Here is a 19,130-nt window from a genome sequence, read left to right as displayed (position 1 = left end):
TTAGGTTGGCAAGGAAGCCAGGAAGAGAAAAAGATGATTATGTGGAGTGATGCAATGTTTTAAAACATATATTCTTGGAAAGCTTGATACCTAAGTTCTCTCTCTCTCTCTTCTCCTTTCTTCTCTCTCTTTTTTCTGTCAATTTTGAAAATAATTTATTAAAATTTTTATTAGCTTGTATGATACCTATTAATGGGATTCTCCATATTTCCATTCATTTATGTAGTGTTCACTATTCAAATCCAACCTCCCCTTTTCCATCTAAGTAGTTTTCAAATTGGTTATGTGATTTGTTCGTCAGCAATAATTCTTTTAAAAGATAAGTGCTGAATCTTAATGAGAATACCCATTTTCCATTGTATGTGCATTTCTGACAGTGTTCCAGAATTCTATGAATACCTCACTGATAGTTTGGTGCATGTCACTTGCACAAAGCAAGAAAATTTACTAGATAAATTCCTCCTGTTTTTTTTTTTTTTTTTGCCTGAATATAAAGTGTAGGAACTGCCTTTCCAAGTGATTCCAGTAAAACTGTTAACTTCACATCTCCTACTACTTTTTTAAGTCAGCACATACAGTCTTTCTCACTTAAACACCAGAGGGCTGAACTTATTTGGTTTTTTTTTTTTTTTTCTATTTTTTTTGGTACCTGGGATTGAACTCAGGGCTACTTGACCACTGAGCCACATCTCCAGCCCTATTTTGTATTGTATTTAGCGACAGGGTCTCACTGAGTTGCTTAGTGCCTTGCTTTTGTTGAGGCTGACTTTGAACATGCAATTCTCCTGTCTCAGCCTCAGAGTCACTGGGATTATAGGCATGCTCCACCATGCCAGCCTGAACTTTTTTAGAGCTGAAGTTTTGTTGTTTTGGGATACCTTTGCTGTTTTCTCTCTTTTCTTCTTTCATTAGTGCAGTTTTGGGAGTCTGCCAAAGATGAGGCAAAACTATAGTGTAAGAGCTATACCCAAACTTTTTTTTTCTTTTTAATTTAAACATAGCAGTTGTAAAATGTTTGTCATAGAATTCTAAAACTGAAAAAAATTGTGGGGATTTTTTTTCCCCTTAGAGACAGATTATACCATGGTGGGTTAGTTAATGTTCTGAGTAACATTCTTGAGGAAAATAAATTATCGATTTAGATTAACTAATAATTTGATTTTAAGTAAATGATTTTAAAAAATGAGATGCTCTTCCTTTTGATTTTTTTTTTTGTAGCAAAAGGTTCATAATTCTTAGTGTTAACAAGAGTTAAAGATGTCAGCGATTTAGGATTTTAGGAAATGAGGGCAAGGTTTCTGTTTCATTATTCTACTTTATCTACCCCTCTTCCATCATTTTTCCCCAAGTACCTTGAATATGGCTTGAATGTATCACCCAAAGTTCATGTGCTGGGAACTTTGGGGGACACAAATCCCTAGTACAACAATGTAGAGAGATGGGACTTTTGACAGGTGACTAGTCCATGAATGCTTTACCCTCAGGAATAAATTAATATTGCCTTCATGGGAGTGGGTTAGTTATGGTGGGCCTGAATTCCTGATAAAAGCAAGGTTGATCTCTTGTTTTATGCTCTCTTGCCCTGCTACCATGGGATGATACAGCACAAAGGTTCTTGTGAGATGCCAGTACCATGGTCTTGGACTTCCTAGCCCCCATAACTTTGAGACAAATAAGTCTGTTCTTCGTAAGTTAGCTAGTCTCTTGTATTCTGTTACAGCAGCAGAAAATGGAAAGAGCTCTCCATACATTTTTGTGGTTTTAGGCTGCAGATTGCAACCTCTTTCTCATACTAGTTCTTAGAAAGTGGGTTGAATGAAGACATCTCAGGAAAAGCTCAGGAGCCAACCCTCAGCTTTGTTAAAATTCTCAGGCTCACATTAGCATCTGATGGATAAGGTTGTAATTTTTTTTTAAACTCCTAAAAATGAACCAAAACAGAAAATCCTCATATTGTGTGTGAAAGTCAACAAAGGCAAATCTTTCCAAGAAGAGTCAGAACCTACAAGGATATTTACATATATCAACATGTAAAGGTGTATCTTATAATTGTAGACCATGACTATAATTGTGTAAGTATGAAATATGAGTGTAGTGGAATATAAAAACTTTCAAAATTGTGTCATTAAAGAAGTCAGTTACCTTGGAAAACTCTGTATTTAGTCTCACATTGCTGTTATTTTGCCAAGAAATTTGGTGTTCTTTTAGCATTTATTGTTTATGGTACATTTTAAAATTTTTTGATTAAAAAATATAACTATTAATGAAGCCGGGCGCAGTGACACATGCCTGTAATCCTAGCAGCTCAGGAGGCTGAGGCAGAAGAATCATGAGTTCAAAGCCAGTCTCAGCAACTTAGCAAGGCACTTAGCAACTCAGTGAGGCCCTGTCTCTAATAACATATTTAAAAAAAGGTCTGGGGAGTGTGTGGCTCAGTTGTTAAGCACCACTGTGTTCAATGCCCAGTACAAAAAAACCACAATACACACACACACACACATACACACACACACACACATCAATTAGTGAATAAATTGGGTCATTATGTTGGGGCTACCACTATATAGAATTAAAAATCAAGTATAATAATAATGAGAATGATTTTTATACCTGGTTTATACATTAGTACTGAAAATAGTTAACAAAGGATTTTTTTTTTCAAAAAAATTTTGCTCCAAGATGCATCATTGGAATAAGTTATCTGTCTTCCAGGTTGGTCTGTCTGCTGCTGTGGTTTTTCCAGTGCATGTGTTTCATAGGTGTATATGTGCACATTTCTATCTCAGTGTGCTCAAGTTATTTCTTTTGACTGTCTAATTTGCTATTCCCCAGTGTAATGTTACAGTGCAGTGGCTGCTGCTTGATACAGGCTCAGCCTAATGGAGTTGTTCTAGCAAACTTTGCTTCTTTTCTGGTAGACAGGCAGGACCTAATGCCAAAGACAACTTCTCAGGCTCTTCATGCTGTTATTGTGCTGTGTTTACAAAGATATTGTGATCTTAATTGACTTGTTTTTCTATCTTCATCTTTTTTCAAGAGGACATTGTGTCCTGATTGTTACTTGGTTTTAACTGCATATCACTGATTTAAGGTTTTTCTGGGGTGTGAGTTTCTTGTATAGGTCATTGTGTGTTTTTACTTATGTTTGAAAATATCAGTCAATTTGTGCCAAGTATGTACTGACTACATAGTAATCTGCGATTGACTTGTATGTCAACTTTTGAATGTGCCTGGAGAGTCCCATTATCAATGCACAGCCACTCTTCCATGGTAGAGTGACAGATTTGATAAAGCTGTTTCTGACCTAATTCCCATCACCAATTTGAGCAAGGCGGAAGTTTTTGAGAAATCTAGCCTTCTTCAGTTATTTTTTCTAACTTTAAGGGTGGAATAGGTTACCTGGAAACTACTATCTGAATGTTCTAGATCTCTAGGAAGCTAGGTTACATAAGTTATTGTTACAGGGATCTAGTATTAAACTGGCATTGATTCAAGTTTATTTATAGCAAAAATACTTTTTTCAATAATTTCAATTTTTTTCTTGTTTGCTCTTTCTTAAATGCTTGACTGTATATATTAGAATATATTTCATGGACATTAGTTTCATATTGGGGCTTTTCCCCCTTTGTTATTAAAATGAAATCTAAACTAAACTAAATTCCATGAGGGTGAGTCTTTTGTAACTGCCAGGGAAAACCCTCTACTTATATTGTTGTTCCAGTGCATCATTTGGTCTAAGCAGAGCACTGGACTTTTAAACAACTGTATTAATTATGTTACCTAACATGTATATACAACTCTTTTTCAAATGCTTCCAAATTCCTCCTCATCAAAAAGGTTGGAGTCAAGTGTCTGATGGCATCTTTGAAAAGTCTGCTCAAGTTTAGCTAGTTCTTAGCAAACTTAAAAATTTTGCTTTTAGCATTTGTTTTGTGGTTAACATAACTCTGTTATTTTTTTACCAGAAGTCAGTGCCAGCAACAAACTTGAATATCCACTGAATGTTGCATTTGCAGCAAGTATTGACTCCCTACTTACTTGCCAAGTAATCCCCTTGCACTTTACTGTATTTTATCTTTTCAGTAATCTCTCTCAAATGCTAAGACATTTTAGCATTTTACCATCTGTATGCAGCTATGTTTTTAAATATTTGTAAGGCTCCTATATAATTCACTGGATGCTAGAATTATTATCTCCACAACTCTTTTTTTTTTTTTTTTTTTTGTGCTCTAGAGGCAAGGAGAAATAGTCTGTTAGAAAGAGTGGAACAGAAAACTTGACTTGCCCTCTTTAAAAAACACCCAGATATTGTGAGTAGAACCTAGCTCAGCTCATAGGCCCTCTCTTTGGGTGTAATTAGTACCACATTGATTCAGGTTTGCAGCTGCCAGCCGCTCGCTGTTGCCTTTTTCTACTGTGACCCTTGATCCTCATGACCTTTCCTGGGGTTAGTCGTAGGCCCTTTTCATTGTGTTGGTGCTGAAGTGGCTCATGTGGAGTTGATTATTTCTTTGCTCATTTGGCCTTTTTGGTGCCATAACTCCGAGTCACTTCCATTTTCCCCCTCTACTTTTGGCGGTCCACAGTGAAAGGAAATGCATTTGCAGGGAGCAGATAGTTTGTATGCTTGGCTGACTCTACTGAGACTCAGGAAGAAGTGGGGGAAGGGCTGTAAAGTCTGTAGGTGCCAACTTTTTAAAAATAAATTGATCTGAAGGATGGCATGGTCATGAATAAGTGTTCATAAAATAGATACTGTCTGCATTTCAAATAAAGAGAGCTTTCCTCACAAGAAAAGACTCCTTATCAGCTATTGAGAGTGGACCTTGGTTTTGGTATTCTGCAGCTCTCCTTTATAAGATTTATATATTCCTCCTACTGACTCAGAGCTGTGTGGCAGGTCAGAGAATGCATCACTGTCAATTGCACATGAGTGCTTTAAGGGATTCTTCAGTTTTTAATAGAACCTGCATGACCCCCAGAGAATCACATGCTCTTAGATAGTGTATTTCCTGCAAGTAACGTTAGCACTTTTCTTTGCTTCTTTTTTCCTTGCCCTCCACCCTTCTTAAAATCAATGAAGGATGTGTGCCAGCTGTTACTCTCATTTTAGGAGACCCCATGTGGACAGCATGAAGTCTGTCACTGATCAAAGTCTAGTCATCACTACGGAGTGAACGGTTTGGGAACATGTCTGATTACCCTAGACCACAGTACCTTTGAAAGATATATCAGTGTGAAATCCAGTGACATTTCTATGTTTGATCCCATCCCTGCATTAACAGTTTTTGTCTTTTCCTTTTTGTTCTTAAAATTTTTCACCAGTAATATTGATAGTGTGGCTAATTTTGAATAAGTAGTTCCTATTCCTTTAAATATGGTGATTTTTAGGATTCAGCTTGAGCCTTCCTCCTCCATTCAGGTCAGCAGTTATGTTTGGTTGCTGTTGTTCCCCCAAATTTCCATCTATCATCCAAATTTGTTGAGATCTTCGAGTGTCTTTCTGCTGGCCTTCTAGATCTCTCCACATCTTCAGATGCAAGCGCTGTCCCCTCTGACACTCTCCACATAACAACCATGAATGACCCCGCTGCTCCTCATGTGTTCCTTGTCTTAGTAAATGGATATCATCCACTCACTCACTGGTCCAAGTCAGAAATCTGAATAGCAGCCTCAACTCCTTATAGTCAAAGCAGAGAGGAAACAAAAAAGTAGAGAGGTGAATGCATTCCAATTGTGTCTAAGTGGTGTGCTCTTTCCCAGTCCAAATCATTCACTATCTAAATTCTGTCCATTTATATGTCCATGTCTTGAATTAGAAAAAAAAAATCTTTTGAATTTATCCTTGACATTCCTTTAGTCCAGGTTTCTGGTCCCTCTCACAAGAGTCTTCTAACTTATCTTCAGCCATTCTCTACATTGCACTGAAGATGGTTTTTCAAAGGTACACGTCTGAGCATGTTCTTGTCTGCCAAAAAGTTTTTCTTTCTCTTTCAGGTAAAACTGCACACCTTAAAATGATTTATGTTGTTCTTTATGCTCTAGTTTCTACCCACCTGTAGTATTACCTCTTGTTCTTGCTCTTTTTTTCCAGCCCATACTTCCTTGCTTTCTGTACCCCTGGTGCTACAAACACACTGTTTCTTCTGCTTAGAATCTCTCTTTTCTATTTGTCTTACTCCTTCCCTGCACCCATATCCCAAACTTATTCATCTGATTTCACCTCATCATTGTTTCCTTAAGAAGTCTTTAACCCCAGATACAGGTTGGGTGAGTCTTCCATTTTTCCTATAGCATCTGTACTTGCTTTATTCTGTGGCTCACCCCTCCCTCCCTCACTTAACTGCTTTAATCCCTGAAAACCTTTATTTCCTAATAGCTCTGCCTCTTAGTGAAAATGATGTATGTTGATTTTTGTTTGTTTGTTTTTGGTGCTGGAGATCCAACCCAGGATCTTATGAATTCTAGGCAAGTACTTTACCGTGTTCATTGATTTGCTGGAAAAAAATTATGATATGTACTATCCCAATCCAAGATAGCCAGTTTTCAGAGAGGCGGGGGGAGGCTGAGACAGGAGGATTTTGAGTTAAGAGCCAGACTCAGTAAAAGCAAGGTGCTAAGCAACTCAGTGAGACCCTGTCTCTAATAAAATACAAAATTGGGCTGGAGTTGTGGCTCAGTGGTTGAGTACCCCTGAGTTTAATCCCTGGTTATCATCTCCCCCCCAAAAAAAAACCCCTCAAAAATCTTTGTTCTTAAATAAAGTGCACTAAGTTAATTATACTTGTCAAAGGAGGAAGAGAAGACTAAGGACAGTGGCTGTGAAGAGGGGATGATAAGTAGATTCTTCCAAGGGGGTGGAGAGTCAAGATGAACTTTTAGATAGGATATCTTTTTAAGGTGCTCAACGGTCTCACTTTCAGACTTCACTTAAAGTTGCAATAGAGAAAAACACCTTATAGCACAATAAAAGTGAAACATGAGAGTGTTTCATGACCTATGGAAATGGTGGCCACCACCATAGTCAGAAGACTAGGAAAAAATTCTCCCTGTCCTTCCTTTTACTTGGCATCTATCCACAAAGCTCCCTCTTTTGGGGCCATCCAAACGTGGCATGTAGTCAAATTTTTTCTACATGATGCTTCCTGACTATAAAAACCATGGTGTCATATAAAGTGATGAGTGTATCTTTGCCTGAAGCTGTAATATCAAAGTACCACTCTCTAGAGTGTTTTTCTTTAGTTTCTAATGGAAAAGTTGTTATACTGAATGAAAAGAAGCTATCCAAACAGGGGAATCACTTATCAACAGCCTCTGTGGCAAAATGTTGCTATCTGAACAGTTTCCATGTACCCTAAGTCTGGATTGTAATTCTGTCTGTGCTTGTTACTTTCTTTCCCCTGATGCTAAACTCCACGCAGTGTCTCATTTGTTCAGGGTTCCCAGGATTGCATTGTGTGTAACATGTAGTAGGCATGCACCTAGAATTTGTTACATTGATCTGGAAGCAGTGGTGCATTCTTGTAGTCCCAGAGGCTCAGGAGGCTGAGGCAGGAGGATTGCAAGTTTAAGGATAGCCTCAGCAATTTAGCTAGGCCCTAAGCAACTTATTGAGACCCTGTCTCAAAAAATAAAAAGGTCTGGGGCTGATGCTGAATAGTTAAGCACCCCTGGTTTCAATCCCCCATACCAAAAAAAAACAAAAAAAAATGCAACGAAGATGAATTCTTCTGCTTTGAAATCTTTTAATACTTTGTACTCTTTCATTGGACTTAAAGCATTTTTCTTTATTCCGGAGTTAATCATGTTCATGCACTCCCCTGCCACTTTTTTTTTTCAATTGAGCTGCAATTTCCTTGAGCTCTTCTTAGTAACCTTCAGAAATTATTCCTCCCTCATCTTTATACCCCTCACAGGATTTTACCAGAGTAGATGTTCTAGGTCTTGAATGAATTGATTGAAAGACTATTCCTTTAAAAGAATAGGGGTCCTTGAGAAGTTTGAGTAGGAAATAATGTTAACTTCTTAGCTAAATTACTTAAAATTTTCAGGCTGAAAGTTGCATGTGAGGAAGGTCCAGGTAGTTCCATGTGTTAAAAAAAAAGTGTATTCAGTTTCTCTAACTGAAACTGTACTGAGCTAATCTTGATTGCACGTAATCAAGAAATTTTTAAGTAGACATATTTTAGTTTTTAGTTACAGTAGAAAACTTATTTTTCCTCAACAGTTTATAAATAGCATGTTTTAAAATAGATGGTTTGAAAATAGGAATCACTCCTTTTCTGAAAAGAAAGAAATCACCATGTTTCATGCAGAATAAAGAATTTCCTATTTCAAATACCTACACTGATCTCAAAGCCAAGTTTTTGTTCACAGATTTACCATAGTTATTCCCTAAACGTGGAGGGAAGAAAAAGGAGAAGGAGGAGAAGAAATTCAGAAAGACAGCCTTGATTGTTCTTAGGAAAGCAAAGGCGATGCTTCAAAAACAAAGTAATCAAATCTAAAAATTCAGGAAAGACTTTTCCCAAAGGATTATTCTGGCAGCATGTTGAAGAGGGGTTATAAAAGCAGTAAGTTCACAACCTGAACAATAAGTTAAGTAAACTTTAGGGAAGTATTTCCTTTCTTTCTAAGACGAGGCATACCTTTTGCTTCCCTTCACCAGCAGAAATGCTCCTAAACCTGAGATAGCATATAAAATATGGTTTGTTACACACAACAACTTCTACATACATGGGTTGGAGAGGCATAAAGCTCTGTAATTTAGGGTATGCCAGCTCTTCTTAGTAACCTCAGGATTCAAGGAGCAGCACTCTGCCAGACAGGATTGGGGAGCCCTCCAAACATTTCTGTAGCATGGAGGAAAAAATTGTTCTGTTCTGATCTGTGGGTTTAAAATTTAGCTGCTCCATTTTTGTTTTGTTTTGTTTTGGTACCCTATAATCTTTTTCCTGAAAGACTGGACTACCATGGGCTTTCCTGGGAGCAAAGTGACTACTAATCATTTTCTGAGACACATCAGAACTGCAGTAGGAAGGATGGAATTATGTTGGCCACTAATTTGATCTGAAGATAAGGAGATAGAAGGACTTTCTTACCGTCATGACAGTTCCTTCTAAGGCTAGTGAGTTAGATGAGCCTTAACAGTTCTGTTCTTCACATAGGAATTCAACGCAATTTAAAATCCAACCCCTTGAATTATTTCATTACCTCTAAAAGTTAAGTAAATAGAAACCTGTATATATATATATATATATATATATATATATATATATATATATATATATATATACACACACTACATGGATAAGAGAAACAGTAGGGAAGAGAGAATACAGTTTTGAAATTAAGGGCAATTTATTTTTTGAATGCCAGCAGATTTTCCCATAAAATGTCAGCAGTTTTTGCATACAAATTTATTTTTAGAGAAATACATGTTATAAATTAAAACCACATGGCATAACAACAGTGAGTAACTCCTTATTCTACTTTGCAATGGATTTTGTGTAAAAAGCAGAGATTTTTTTTTTCTGTCCATGGTGCTTTTTTGTCATTGGAAAGTTAGAGATTGAAGAGGTTTGATAAATATGGCCTGTAGCATTTCTTTCTTTTTGCGGTTACATTTATGTAAGTTTAAAACATTGGTAGAAAAATACCTAATAGATTAGTGAAGTTGCCTCATGAAGTATTTTAATTGATTGCTTAAAGTCATGTTTTATGTCCACATTTCACTTACCGCAATGGGAGGATCTACACCATGTGCTGATGGAGGGATTTCCTTCATGTGCTGATGGCTTGCTGGGGATTAATGGGGATACGGTTATATACTGGTGCCTTCCTTTTGGAAAACAACTTGATGCTGTTTTAAAAGTCTTCAAAAAGTTTGTACTCCTTGACCTGGTAATTCCATTTCTAAAAATCAATCCAAAGGAGATAATTAAAAGAGAGGCTCAAGATTTATGAACAACAATAGGTATTACAGTGTTATCCATAATAGTGAAAGAGCAAAAAAAGGTGCATATATACACACAAATACATCTATTCAATAGAGTATCTGCAAATGTTACAAATAATGTTCATGAAAGATTTTAATAAGGAAAAATGATCATTATTGAAAGGGTTTAAGATGTCACATATGTTGTGATCTTACACAATGTACACATACATGAAAAGAATTAGAAGCACATCAAAATATTGTTTTGTTTTCTGCAGGTAGGATGGTCATGTTTACTTTCCTTTTCATATCTTTATGTATTTTCCACACTATGCTGAATGTATAAGGGGTGTTTGTTTGTTTGTTTGATCAGTGAGTATTTGTAGTAACATATACACTGTCAAATATGTGGAAGAAAACCTTGAATGGTTTATTTAAGATAATAGGCATTATATTAACAATAACACTGAGTGCTTTTAAAAAAACAGTTCTAAAAAAAACATAAGATTGCGTACCCCATTTGAATACAAATGTATGTTATGTCAAGATTATTGTAATGTTTTGAGCAGCTAATAAAAAATAAAAAAACAGTTCTATTGACAGTATGATTTCAATCAGACTTCTACTCTATCTAATATGATTTAAGTCATAATTGTGTCTTAAAATTTTCACATGAAAACATTTAAATGCCTGAATGCTAGGACAGAGGTCAAACAACTTTCAGTAGGTGTTGTAGAAAGTGGAGTTGCCTGGTGGACTCTTCCCAGAGGCCTTTTCTCTACTGGTCACAATTTCTCGATCAGAAAAGAGTAAGAGAAGGTGGGATAGCAACTGGGCTAAGGAAAGGAGGGCTGATTTGTCCCCAAGGTCAATTTTTATGGTGAGGGAGAATATATATATATATATATATATATATATATATATATATATATATATATATATATGTTAAGGCCACTGACCTGTATGTAAGATGGTAGGAGTTTTGTTTATTTGTGGTAGACTTTGTCAAAAATGTTCATTTGCCAGAGTTCAGGGAACATTATATGTATATGTATTTTTGGTTTTCTTAATAACTTACTAGTCACATAGCTCATTAAGCATTTCCTCCTTTGAAAAAGATAGTACTCTAGAAAATGAGATGGTATTGGGTGATTTTTCAATAATGCTAATAGATCTACTCTGTTTTGTACTTTTATCACCTGTGTAATTAGTGATATTTATTGGTGATGTTGTACCTGAGATTCTGTTGGTAGCTATTAAATATAATTTCAAGCTACCTGACCTGTGTAACAACAGAATCCAACTTTTTGTTCACTTGTTACAGTTCTAACAAACTGAGCAAGCTTGCTATGGATAAAGAAAGCCAAGTCAGCAAATATTTAATAAACATCTTTTGTTTTATTTCCAACTTCCCAAAGCAATTGAGAACATATTAAGAGTAACCCACTAGAGAGATAGACTTAATAAAGGAGATTCCTATGTGATCATATTTAGGTAGCAGTAATGAGCTCTGGAACTTCAAAGGACAGCTATGAAATAGGTTATATGCCAGGATTAAGGTTGACTCTGAAATTTGTTTCACTGCCTTTTAGTAAATAAATAGTTGAAGAAAGATTTGGCAAAAGAAAGAATTAATCCTCCTGTCCACATTCTTCCAGCAGAGTGTCTCCTGTTAACAAGTTATTTGAATGTTTACTTTGCCTTGACTGCCTACCAGTGGCATGTCAGTTCTTCCCTTGAACCAAGTGGGAGTTCAAATAAACCAGAAAGTTTTCACACAGCTGGACCCTTCTGCCGATGAGTGGTGCTGATATGTCCTTTTCCACTTTTTAAAAGTGGTCAACATGAAAGGCAGTCCATGACCTCCTATCAGTGGCCTAGATAAACTTGAGTTTGCAGCTTTTAGATTTTGAAATACCTGGCATTAGAGAAGCTTAACAGATTCTGGGAGATACTGTTTTACTTATTAAAAGCCTGAGGTGCCTTGCTTTGCATTATTACTCAGAATTATCCATGGTTAAGATGAGAACCTTTGCACAAGTTAATATGCATGTAAAAATCTCATTTCTAAAATGTCATCAGTGTGGCATAGCCATTGCATTTTGTTGTTTTCCATAGTCATAGGTTCTGTGTCCATCTCTGGCCAAGCAGTAGCATGGAATTGAATTTGCAGACACAATAATCTAGTCTAGCATAGTGCCTGGCATATACATAGTACGTATTTAATGTACTTTTGCTGATTTGGTTCAAAATTTATATAGATAAATAAATGAATATAGAAATAAAAAGTATAGCTAAGTATGCTAAATCCAGATGAGATGATAGTTTTCATTATATACTACTCTTTAAAGTTCATGTGGGAATTACATTATGTTAAGGTATTCCCTCCATTTTAAGAAACATTTTATTTATGGGGTGCTTACTTTATTGTAGGCATTAGAATTTTACATATTGAATATGATGTCATTCTTGCCTTCAAAAAGGAGAAAGAATTAGCCATATTTGGAGGATGCATGGACATTGTTAATTTTACTAATTTTATCTATTCTCTTCTTGTCCATTTTTCCCACTAACACATAAGGTATAAATTTTGTTGGTATTAATTATTTTTATTTATGAGGTAAAAATGGTTCTATCTATCCTCAGCTCCTGAGATAGTGTGTGGCATACAATAAATATTCTGTAAACATTTGTTGCATAGATAAATGATTTTGATAGACGTTGCCCAATTGCCTCCAGAAAGAACTTACAGATTTTATTGCCACAAACAGTATATAATAGCTAATTGTCCCCATATTCTAGCCAGTGTGGTGAAACTTTTTAAAGTTTTGCTAAATGTGCTGTACTATTTCTGTATTCAAAAACCTTCCCCTGATTGCTTTCCATTGCTAGCCTTTCTCCCTGTTTTTCTGCCATCTTGCATACAAAGCCCTTGTAGGAGCTGTCCCTGCCTGCGCTCTACATTTCCTCTCTTCCCATTCTGTCCAGACCCCACCCTCAGACTTCAATCTGTGCAAAACTGCTCTTGGTGAAATCACCTGTGATGCTCATCATGCCTTTCCCCTGGAATCTCACCTTATTTTGGTTCTCATATATGTTTGAGATAGATGACCACTCTCTTATAGAAATGTTATAATTTTTCTCCCTGAACACAACATTCTCCTGGATTTCTTCCCATTTTATTGACAATATCTACTCCATCTCTATTACTTCTTCCTTCTCTATGCAGTCTCTAAAGGTTACATGGTATTTCCTTTATCCTCTAATCATGTTTTCTTTAGAGCTCATCTTCCACAACTTTTGTACATCTAAAATCTGCATTTTCAGATCTGATTTTCCCCCACAACTCCGTGCTCATTGGTGTACCTGTTGATCTGACAGTGGTACTTTGACATCTAGTAGATATCTCAAACTTACCTTGGCCAAACAAGAATGCTGGCTCTCCTCCACTTCACTTTGTCTCCCACTCTCTAATCTTCCCTAGTTCAGTAAACAGGGCTATTATTATTCTCTCACACCTAATCTGAGTGTTGTCCTTGACACATCTCTTTAATCTCACACTTCATATCCTTGCCTCAGCAAGTATTGTTGGTTCTGCCCTTTGAAACAACATTCTGAATTCACTTGCTTTTCACCACTGGCATAGTTGATGACTCTGGTCTAACCCTCAGTGCCCTTGTCTGTGTCCTGTGGAATTTCAGGGTCTCCTGATTGCTCTTTCTCTTCATGTCTGTATACATTTCCTTGTATTCTTCACCAGCTGGCCATCTTTTTTTTAATTTTTTTTTCTTTTGGTACTGGGGATTGAACTCAGGGGCACTTGACCACTGAGCTACATATCATCCCTATTTTGTATTTAATGTAATTTAGAGACAGGGTCTCACTGAGTTGCTTAGCATCTCACTTTTACTGAGTCTGGTTTTGAACTCGTGATCCTCCTGCCTCAGGTTCCTAAGTCTCTGGGATTATAGGCACACACCACTGTGCCAGGTTCCAACTAGCTGGTGATCTTTTAAAAACATAAATGAGATCACATCCCTTTGCTTCTTTCAGTTCTCTAAGGGCTTGCTAATACATTTACAATAAGTCCTCAAATCTTTATCAAGATCTTCAAGATTGGGTAGGATCTTGCCTGGCCCTCCTCTCTGCTTTCATCTCTTACTTCTTTCTTCTTGGCTCATTCTACTCTCACCACAGAGTGCCAAGTTAAGTCCCAACACAGGTCTGTACTTGGTATTCCCTCTGAAGAGTCTATGAGCCTGAGTCTCCATCTGAAAAAGGGAAGAAAACCAGTAGCAACTATGTCATAGAGTTCTTGTGAAGATTAAATTAGTGTATTAGAAGCACTGAAATGGGATTGGCGTATGGTAACTCTGTGTAAGTATTAGCTATGGCTTTGTTATTTCTGTCACTATTTGGGGGAATGTAAAGGAGGAACACATGTTGTTTGTGTTAGAGTTTAGATGCTTGTGAGATGTAAAAATAGAAAAGCATGTGTAAAAATAGAAAATATTATTCAGAATGACTAGTTCTCTGTAATAAAAGGTGTTCTAGTACCTTGGAAGAATGAGCAAAACTTAACTAATTTAGTATCTAGGGATATGTTTGTGAACTGGGAAGGCGTGGGTCATTAAGTGCCTGGGATTTGACATACTCACTACAGAACTTTTCAAGTAGAAGGCAGTCATCATGCTCACAACTCTCGTTGTTCAGATGAAAGATTTCATTGATTTTTGTGTCTTAGATTTTTTTTTTTCCTTTTTGAATGCTTTCTAGTGAGCCAAGGCCTGGGTGTTCTCCACAGTCTTCCTGCCTACTTCTGGAATCAGACGCCATGCATCCAGATCTTGGACCCTTATGGACACTGCTGTATGTTATTCTTTTGATTCTGTGTTCTTCTGTGAGTTCAGGTAAGACAAGAATAGTGGGGTTTGAGCTGAAGCCTTTCCTCATTTTAATCCTATTTAAAAAATTTCAGCTAAAGTATTTTGCCAATAATAGCAGTTTCTAAAGGTGTTCCTAAGATTTGTTTGACCAGCTATCTGACTTAAAAACTTGATTAATGAAGCAATTTGAGGATCTCCTAGTAGTGCTTTGGGCATTAGCAGGCCTTCCCATTTTTGTCCTTGCATTTGTTCCTTTTATTGTTTTAAATATATTTCCTAGCCCAGTGTGGTGGCACACATCTGTAATTCCATTGGCTCTGGAGGCTGAGGAAGGAGGATCACAAGTTTGAGGACCGGTTCAGCAACTTAGTGAGGTCCCATGCAACTTAGTGAAACTCTGTCCAAAATAAAGAATAAAACGGGCTGGGGATAAGGTTCAGTGATTGAGTGACCCTGAGTTCAGTCCCCAGTACCCACCCCTCAAATATTTTCTATTATGATTTTCTCAGTAAGGGGTATGTTAAAAATTTCTGAATTTGGTAATGATGACAGGATAAATACTGACTACCCACCACCAAAGAGAAGTTTTAGAATCAGTATGGTATAATGTTCAAATTGGAGTGAGAGAACCTGGTTCAAATCCCAGGTGTGCCACTCCCTCTAGGATCTGGCCTAGTTTATTGTTTACTTCTTTGAGTTACTGAAAAGCTTAAATGTGTTTATTGGTAAATGTATGCAAGCCCCAAGTCAGATACGTGGACTACACTCCTTTCTCTATTTTGGACATATATAAAGGTGAATAGTAAGAATGTACAAATATAGTCATGTCTACTCACTGAGTAATATTTATTATTTATTAAAATATTTATTATTTATTAAAATTGCTGTGTAACTATATTGGATGTACAAGTGAAAATTGATTTAGTGATTTCATTTCTGTTTATGTTTTGCTAAACAGCCACCCCAGCTTTAGCCAAGAGAGGCACTTCCTTTAATTTTCATTTCTGATTAAATATTCTATAAAAGAAGAGCCAGCAATTTGTTGATTTTTTTTCCCTTTTAAGTATTTTATTCTATTAGATACAATATTCATGCGTCTCTTCCTGTTTTGGGAGGGATGGAGGTAGGGAGGAGGATCTATATTGATATTTTAATATAAGAACCACATCCCCACCCACGTTCCTTAAGGAATTAGTATGATAGATTAAGCTGTTTCAAACACCAAGTAAAAATGTTAAGCCTTATATTCAAGAAAGAGTAAAATTTTTATTTCATTTGTGACTCCCCCAACTTTGTTTTCTTAAAAGTTAATACATAGGGGCTGGGGTGATGGCTCAGTAGTAGAGCGCTTGCCTAGCACATGTAACGCGCTGGGTTCAAGCATCAGCAACACATAAAAATAAATAAATAAATAAAGGTATTGTGTTCAACTACAACTAAAAAAAATTTTTTTTAAAGTTAAACAATATTTTATATTAAAATAATAAAGTAGTTAAGAAGTGCCATGCCATTATTTGTGGAGTGACTTGCTCTGACAGGTCAAATGCTATTAGTAAAATTAGAGAGAACTCTATTAATTTTGAAAATCATCTTCACTTCTTCAGCTTTTTTACTTCCATTTCTTACAAGCCATTTTGTTAAGAGTAGTTTGCCATTTCTTATTAATGCAATTGGTGTTATATCTGATTTATACCATAAGCATTCTTGTCTGTTCTACCTAAATTGTGAAGTCCTAGGCTAACATTGCTCACTCTTTTTTTCTTCCAAAAGAAAGTTGTATGAGAATTTTGCTAGAACTTTTTTGTAAGCACAAGAATCACCACATATATAGATTAGAGGTTGCCTTAGTTATAGATTCATATGACATGTGTTAATGTGCTCTTCTTTCTCTCTGCTCTTCCCTCTCCTTCTTACCCTTCCCGTTTCCTCATGGGGAATATTCCCTCATAGACTTGGCACCTTATTTTATTTCTGAGCCTCTCTCTGAGGTCCAGAAGTTTGGTAGACCTGTGGTACTACATTGTTCTGCTAAACCCGTGACTGCTCACATCTCATGGTTGCATAATGGAAAACATTTGGATAGAAACATGGAACAGATTAAGATTCACCAGGGGACATTGACAATCCTTTCTCTCAACCCCTCCCTTTCGGGTTACTACCAGTGCATTGCCAACAATAGCATCGGTGCAGTTCTAAGTAGCCCTGCAACAATATCCCCTGCAGGTGAGTTCAGTCTGGTTTATTATCTATGGGTTTTCTTGAAACTACTGTTAGTGTTGGCATTTTTGAATAGCGGGAAGGACATGGGCTTTGGTGTGAGATATGTAGAAGTCTTATCCCAACTTTAACTTCACCATATGAATATCTTGGGGAAATGTACTTGGCCCTCTGTAGCCCAGCCTTGTATCTTCATCTGTAGCAATGGTATATGGAAATGATGTTTTTTTTTTTAAGTTACAGAGTTAGGAGAGTTTTCTAATGTGAATTCTAAACAATTTCTTTGTGATTCCTTAAAAGTTCTTAATGTCAATAATAACAAAGCTGTTGTCTTTTTTGATGCTGATTTATTTCATGCAGTCCTTTATCTTTTTTTGAATCTAACTGTTTTATTTGCCTTGATTACTGGGTGATTTTAATTAATTTAATTGAAACCAGGCTAAAGAAGCAGGAAAAAATAACTGACTGTAAAGAAAGGAATGTGGAGTATTGAACTTATGGAAAATCTGGAATGCGTGGTTTTTCTTAGTAAGTTTGAGCCATCTGCCTTTTAAATGGTGATGGCTTCCAGTAATGGAAAACGTCTTTGTAAGGGCACCCCTATTTACAGAACAAATCTGGATTCCCCAGGAGTAGTGAGTTTGTCATAACTGAGAAGAGTAAATGTTTTTATAGAGCTGTGACCCATGGACAGCTCCAAGACACACACTGGAGGGTTGGGTTTTAGTGGCAGGCTGCTGACTTCCCTGTGCACTGAGATAATAAAGAACCTTTCCAGGCAGCCTCCGTCTGTAGAGAGCTTAAATTGAAAAGAATTGAGATTGAATTGGTATATTCAGATAACTGAGACAACATATTGCTTTGCTTTTTGATGTCCTATGGTCATCCCCAGAGGCCATTTTATTGCACTTTGAGCATTTATAAACCGGGAAAGTGAGCTTTGCTGAGGGCCTGCATTGAAAAGGATTTATCTTTATAGAATGGGGATAATTATGCTTTATAGTTCTCCCTGGTGTTTTGGGAGCAGTTTGTTTTTCTTATAGTCCCCTAAAAGCAGCAACTTCTGCAAAAAGGGTGCCTTGAGTTAGCTGTCAGCCCTCAACCAGGCGCCTCTGCCCCAGCTGCTTTCTTAGATAAAAGCTCACACTAACCTCACGACTGGGATTAGCCACCACAAGACACCATGTGGCTGATGTTTCTAAATTTTAGACTTCCTTTGGGAAAGAGAACTCAAGTTTGCATTCATTCATTCTTTTATTTACTTATTTATTTCAGTTCTTGGTGACTTTGATTCTTCAACAAAGCATGCTATTACAGCAGAAGAAAAAAGCACTGGTTTCGTTGGCTGCAGAGTACCAGAGAGTAATCCTAAAGCTGAAGTGCGCTATAAAATCCGGGGGAAATGGCTGAAACATTCCACAGGTGAGTCCTTTTATAAAAAGCTAATAGCACACAGAAAACAAATATTCCTTACATAACTGCATTCTGTGTGCTAGGGACTGTGGTTGGGAAAATAGGTAAGATACATTGTACTCTGAGAAGTCAAATAGAGGAAATGAAGACATTAGTTCATTCCAGTCTCTACTCCAATTTTACTTCCTTGGAGAAGACCAGTCAGATGGTCCTCTCTAAAATAATGTGCCTTTTTACCCTTTATTCAGCTTCAATTTTCTTTATAGAATTATCACACCTGGTATGGGTTGTTTCGATATTTGTTTCCTTGTTTATTTTGTACTCCTTTCTCTGCACCCATCACCCCCTACTGCAATGCTAGTTGCATGCATGCAGGACCTTTGTGCTCTTTCTCTATTGCTGTGTCATGAGTGCCTTTGCTGAGTTTGGAAGAAAATAGTTAACTCAATATATATTTATTGAAAAAAGGGAAGGGCAGACAATGAATAAATACCATGTGGCCAGTACTTTTAAGGTAGAGGTTCATCAGGGCTGTGATCATGGTATCTTTGCCTAAATATGCTTCTTGTGCTTTCAGACTCACCATCTGTTAAAATGTTTCTGATGGATTAAATTTTGTTATGCCAGTACTGTCAACTCTTTATTTTTGTCCTTGACTTTCCTTTTCTTTCATTTAA

The 19,130-nt window shown here is 36.7% G+C and overlaps 1 protein-coding gene across 1 annotated transcript in view; it reads left to right on the top strand.

Moving 5' to 3' along the window:
- The window catches only part of Cdon (cell adhesion associated, oncogene regulated), a 93,936-nt gene that overhangs the window by 20,164 nt on the left and 54,642 nt on the right, over positions 1-19,130 (top strand). Inside the window, exons 2-4 of the mRNA XM_026404622.2 lie at positions 14,714-14,847; positions 16,774-17,046; positions 18,316-18,462. Of these exons, the coding sequence (XP_026260407.2) occupies positions 14,772-14,847; positions 16,774-17,046; positions 18,316-18,462 (496 nt within the window). The 5' untranslated portion in view covers positions 14,714-14,771. The remainder of the gene's footprint in view (positions 1-14,713; positions 14,848-16,773; positions 17,047-18,315; positions 18,463-19,130) is intronic.

The sequence above is a fragment of the Urocitellus parryii genome, chromosome 4 (assembly GCF_045843805.1).
Source record: "Urocitellus parryii isolate mUroPar1 chromosome 4, mUroPar1.hap1, whole genome shotgun sequence".
NCBI lineage: Eukaryota > Metazoa > Chordata > Mammalia > Rodentia > Sciuridae > Urocitellus > Urocitellus parryii.
The sequence above is the reverse complement of the archived record's forward strand: the minus strand, read 5'-3'. Positions and strand labels throughout refer to the sequence as shown.